Raw genomic sequence first — 5,334 nt, 5'->3', positions numbered from 1 at the left:
GGAATAATTATGTTCCTGTAAAAACATAACCTATTTCCAATCTGCTTGTGATCATGAATTATATTGTTTATTAACACAGAATTACACTACAATTTTGCAATATTTTAATTTTCAGGCTTTTAAAAAATAAAATATGAATGACATAATGAAATAGTTTGGTATTTCAGGTGACAATTAAAATTTAAAACCAGCTTAAGTAACTGGAACTTGTTAATGAAGTATATGATGCAGATATTAGGACAAAATAATGCTTTTAATACATTTTAATACATAATTTGATTTTAATTTTAAGCATTTTTTTTACTTGTTTTAAAGAGGATTGCTGGGTAAATGCCAAATTCCAAATCTGAGATAATCCAAATCCAATTACATTTTATGACTTTGATTTTAAGATTTCAATGAACATTAAACATTAAATGTATTTACAATAAGAAAAGGGATGAGAATCACTCCCATCCAAAACTTGCCACATCTGAGTATGTAGTGTCTTCTTTATGACCCTCTGTCTCCTGTCTCCTGTCTTCTGTCTCCGGTTCTGCCTTTTCTGTCTTCTGTCTCCTGTCTTCTGTCTCCTGTCTTCTGTCTTCTGTCTCTTCATTTTCTTTTCCTAATTCTCTCCAGGAAGAAAACTTAACTGCGCAGTACTGCACGTCATTCTCATCCTGGACCTGCACAAGAACCCGAAAGCACAAACCCCGTCATGTTCTGCTCGATTATCTGACGACGACTGCTGACCTCACCAGAGAGATCGGACTGTTGCTGAATAATTTGGTAGTATGAAGTGATAGGAAGCTTCCAGGTTTTTAAGTATTTAGTTCATATTACTATAAGCAAAATATGTTAAACTATACATGCAATGTTTTCAACAGATTCAGTTATTTAATAGTTAAAAATGGAAATAAATCTAAACCCGTAGTGCATGGGGCACCTGAGGCTGAAGCTGGTGTGTGTGTGAGGTGTGAGTGTAAAATGGTGCAGCAATAGAACTCATAATTCAGAAGTCAGAACTCATAATTCAGAAGTCAGAACTCATAATTCAGAAGTCAGAAGTCAGTCTGGAGTTCAGTCTTCACCTGCTCGGCTGGCTGCTGCTCACGTCGCGTGTGGCAACAGTGCACAACAGAATCTAAGTAAAAAAAAACGGACAACAATAAAGATCCAAATGTGTAAAAATGCCCTTCATCTGAAACATGCTGTTAAATTAATAAATAAAAATTCCAGATGTAAGTGCTTTGCATGTAGGTAAGATGAGATATTAAAGACAGAGTGCAGAGAAGCACACAAAGTTTCCAGAGAAACAGGACGTTTCATCAGCTGTACAAGCAAAGTGCACCACATATGCATATAAATATACAATGGCAGTATACACACAGACACACACAAGCACATGTATATATATATATATATATATATATATATATATATATATATATATATATATATATATTACTTACACTTACATTATATATATATAAACATACAATGGTAGTATACACACACACACACCCACATGCACATGCACACACCAGATACTTCTCCCATTTAGCACTACTACCACTGTATATTTATACATATACACCAGTGTCGGCCAGAGGAGGATGGGTTCCTCTCAAGGTTTTTTCCTCATGCTCTTAGGGAGTTTTTTCTTGCCACTGTCACCCTTAGCTTGTTCACTGGGGGCTAGGACTCGGACACTTGTAAAGCTGCTTTGTGACAACAACTGTTGTAAAAAGCGCTATATAAATAAAATTTGATTGATTGATTGATTGATTGATTGATTGATTGATTGAGATAGATAGATAGATAGATAGATAGATAGATAGATAGATAGATAGATAGATAGATAGATAGCTTATTTAACACACACACACACACACACACACACACACGCACACACATACACACTAGATAGATAGCTCATTTAACACACACACACACACGCACACACACATACAGTATATATATATATATATATATATATATATATATATATATATATATATATATATATATATATATATATATGTGTGTGTGTGTGTGTGTGTGTGTGTGTGTGTGTGTGTGTGTGTGTGTGTGTGTGTGTGTGTTAAATGAGCGCAGTATCTAGTGCAGTGAGATGCAGGTTCAGAGGTTCAGAGGTAATTGGGTATATTTTAAATATTTTCAAATAGCTCAAAAAGTAATTTTTCAATGGTCTACTTACTGTACATTTTTAAATGATAAATGATGAAACATGCTTCAATAATTCACTCACGTTTTTCTCACAAGTGACAAAACAAAACCATTTAAAAATTAAGTCAGTGAATCAGTAAATAGCCCTTGAAAAATGTGTAGGCCTGCTGGACTGAGCTGAATTAAATGCACATTAATGCTGAATTCAAACTAATTTAGAACAAAGCAGATGTCCACACTCACTAACCACCACGAACAGCTCTACAGAGCAGGTGCACACAACTCACTGTAAAGACGCTGTCCAACGGTTCTCTGGTGTGAGGTGCAAATCAGATAGACATTTACACTTATAGACATGATCAGTGCCTGACAGACACACGTCAGGACAGGAATGAGGATCTCCCTGTTGCTGTTACCTTGCATGGAATATAAGGAATAATATAAAAGGAATAAGGAATAATAACAAAGGTATAAGGTATGTATCTATCTATCTATCTATCTATACATTTACATCTGTATGTATATATTTACTTATATATATTTTTTATTTACTAACTCCTAGTATTTGTAAAGAGGATATTCAAATGCTTACCAGGAAATGAACAGTTGTCCATTGTTGCCAGACTCTAGAACAAAAGAGTTTTAACTCTTAATATTATTTATATTTTTCTCAGCATAATCTCCAGGTTAACACCAGATTATTAACAGGGATGATCAAGTATATCTGACGATGTTTCTCACACGTCCGTACAATTCTTTCATTTCCATGCTCTTCCTGTTACAGCACATTTTGTAAGCAAATATATAAACCAATAAATAAATAAAACATATAAAATAAAGTTATGTAAATGTATGACATTTCAGATTCAGATCTATGACAGAACATGTGTACCATCTATAAAGAAAACATAAGTTGCTTTAAAAAAATCTTTATTTGCAACAGTATATGTGCACTCACGGTTTAAGATGACCAGTGGGAGAGAAGTGTAGTAGTAGTGTGCTGTCTGTACACTACCAGGTTTTACTCGGTAGGTTACTCCGCCCATTACACCGTCCATTACTCCGTCCTTTACACCGCTCCACCCATTCATATTAATAGACTCTAAAGATGCGTCTCATAAGGAGTTAATCTACAAAAGATTTTCAAGTAGCATTGCACCTTAAACCTAGTCTCAATGTCTTTCACCCCCTCCTCTCTCTCTAAATAGATAGATAGAAAGATGGATGGATGAATGGATGGATGTGAAATATCTGTGGCACTGAGAAATCAAACATCTTTTATTTTAATTCTACTTCAGATTGGCTGCAGTGTTGGAGCTAATCCGTCCACAGAGTCCAACACTACACCATCACTAATACACCAATGAAAAGCTAAGAGCGCTGCTTAAACCATTAAAACAGGAAGTAACAACAATTGTTTGCATTATTAATTTTGTCCTCTTGCCCTCTGAGGAACAGTCTCTTGCCCTCTGAGGAACAGTCTCTTGCCCTCTGAGGAACAGTCTCTTGCCCTCTGAGGAACAGTCTCTTGCCCTCTGAGGAACAGTCTCTTGCCCCCAGCTGCCTCCTAACTGAACTCTGTCCCCCAGTAATCCACCCTCATCTCTCTCTTGTTTAAATAATTCACTATGATTTCCTGCATAGTCTACCATTGCAATATACATACCTATTGTATATAAAAAATGTTGTGTATGTGTATGCTGTATTCTGTATATATGTTTATTTCACATCCATCTGTACATCATATTTATAGTACATTTAATAATATATCAGATGCATTCTTTGTACATACTTCTTCCTATAATCTGTACATACTTCATAATGTAGATTATGTACATACTTCATAATGTAGATACTATTCATACTTCATAATGTAGATTCTGTACATACTTCATAATGTAGATACTATTCATACTTCATAATGTAGATTCTGTACATACTTCATAATGTAGATACTATTCATACTTCATAATGTAGATTCTGTACATACTTCATAATGTAGATTCTATTCATACTTCATAATATAGATATTGTATTCCTGCACTTGTTGCTTGTTGCACTGGTAAGATGCTAAACTGCATTTCATTGCCTTGTACCTCAACATGAGTAATGACAATAAAGGTGAATCTAATCTAATCTAATCTAATCTAATCTAATCTAATCTAATCTAATCTAATCTAATCTAATCTAATAAGCATACTGGACTGATAAAACGTGTGAGAGATGTTCTATTGCAGTAATGCTGCCACCTTGTGGCTAAATGTTTTGAGCACAGTTTTGACCTCAGCCAGAATGCTCACATAGCCCAAGAAAATGTTAAGCTGACAAGAGCTTATATAATTCATCATAAAATATTTCTAAAAATAGATCCATGCATATTTGGTCAATTTAAATGTTCTGAATGTTTCTAATTAGTGAACCCAAAAAGAATCTCTATATCACAGAATCTTTTATCCTACTCTCTCTTCTAAGAGAGTCTATTTTAGCTGCTGCCCCAGAAGATATGACAATAGCCCCAAAGGCCAGAACCACTGCATCAAAGGCCCCGGAGTGCTGAAACCTGGCCGCATTATTCAGCGAATCTCCCCCCTAATGGGTGTCAGAAAAGGACCCACACCACCACCTTGACACAACCATCCTGACACCACCACCCTGACACACCATCCTGACACCACCACCCTGACACAACCACCCTGACACAACCACCCTGACACACCATCCTGACACCACCACCCTGACACAACCACCCTGACACAACCAGCCTGGACAGTTGACATCAATCAGAACAGCTTCAGATCAGCTTACATCCAATTCTGAAAACTTGATAAATGTGGTTAGAGGGACAACTGTGTTAAGGATTTAACAAATGCAGACTATGAATTAAAATTTACTGCAGAATTGGTTCCCAAATAATGTCTCTGCTATGTGTTCTGAAACTGTCTCTGAAACTGTTCACAAAGAGTTTCTTGGACCGCCCCATCATTTTTAATAATCTCATTTAATAATCTAATAATCTTTATAAATTTTTTCGCATAATTATTTTTTTAGGTTCATGGTTTTATGTTTTTAATAAGAGGATGAGATGAATACTGTAGTCAACACTGAAGTTATGCAAACGTCAGCAACACAAACAGCAATTAGAGCAAACTAGCACGGGAGGCA

The 5,334-nt window shown here is 35.5% G+C and overlaps 1 protein-coding gene across 1 annotated transcript; it reads right to left on the bottom strand.

Moving 5' to 3' along the window:
* Window positions 1-339: 339 nt before the first annotated feature.
* LOC143526493 (uncharacterized) lies at window positions 340-3,147 on the bottom strand. Its single transcript, XM_077020925.1, has 5 exons — window positions 3,131-3,147; window positions 2,765-2,798; window positions 2,460-2,588; window positions 1,074-1,126; window positions 340-668 (listed from the first exon to the last, which is right to left on the bottom strand). The coding sequence occupies exons 2-5, from the start codon at window positions 2,784-2,786 to the stop codon at window positions 447-449; spliced, it is 426 nt and encodes a 141-aa protein (XP_076877040.1). The 5' UTR covers window positions 2,787-2,798; window positions 3,131-3,147; the 3' UTR covers window positions 340-446.
* Window positions 3,148-5,334: the final 2,187 nt, after the last annotated feature.

This window comes from Brachyhypopomus gauderio, chromosome 11 (genome assembly GCF_052324685.1).
Source record: "Brachyhypopomus gauderio isolate BG-103 chromosome 11, BGAUD_0.2, whole genome shotgun sequence".
NCBI lineage: Eukaryota > Metazoa > Chordata > Actinopteri > Gymnotiformes > Hypopomidae > Brachyhypopomus > Brachyhypopomus gauderio.
The sequence above is the reverse complement of the archived record's forward strand: the minus strand, read 5'-3'. Positions and strand labels throughout refer to the sequence as shown.

What these genes read in the sequence shown, in the direction of transcription:
- LOC143526493 (XM_077020925.1), bottom strand. Translation starts at nt 2,786, where the DNA reads ATGGACAACTGTTCATTTCCTG. An exon ending in GGACAACTGTTCATTTCCTG is followed by an intron (nt 2,589 to 2,764) that starts GTAAGCATTTGA and finishes ATTCCATGCAAG; the next exon opens with GTAACAGCAACAGGGAGATC. An exon ending in CGTTGGACAGCGTCTTTACA is followed by an intron (nt 1,127 to 2,459) that starts GTGAGTTGTGTG and finishes TTTTTTACTTAG; the next exon opens with ATTCTGTTGTGCACTGTTGC.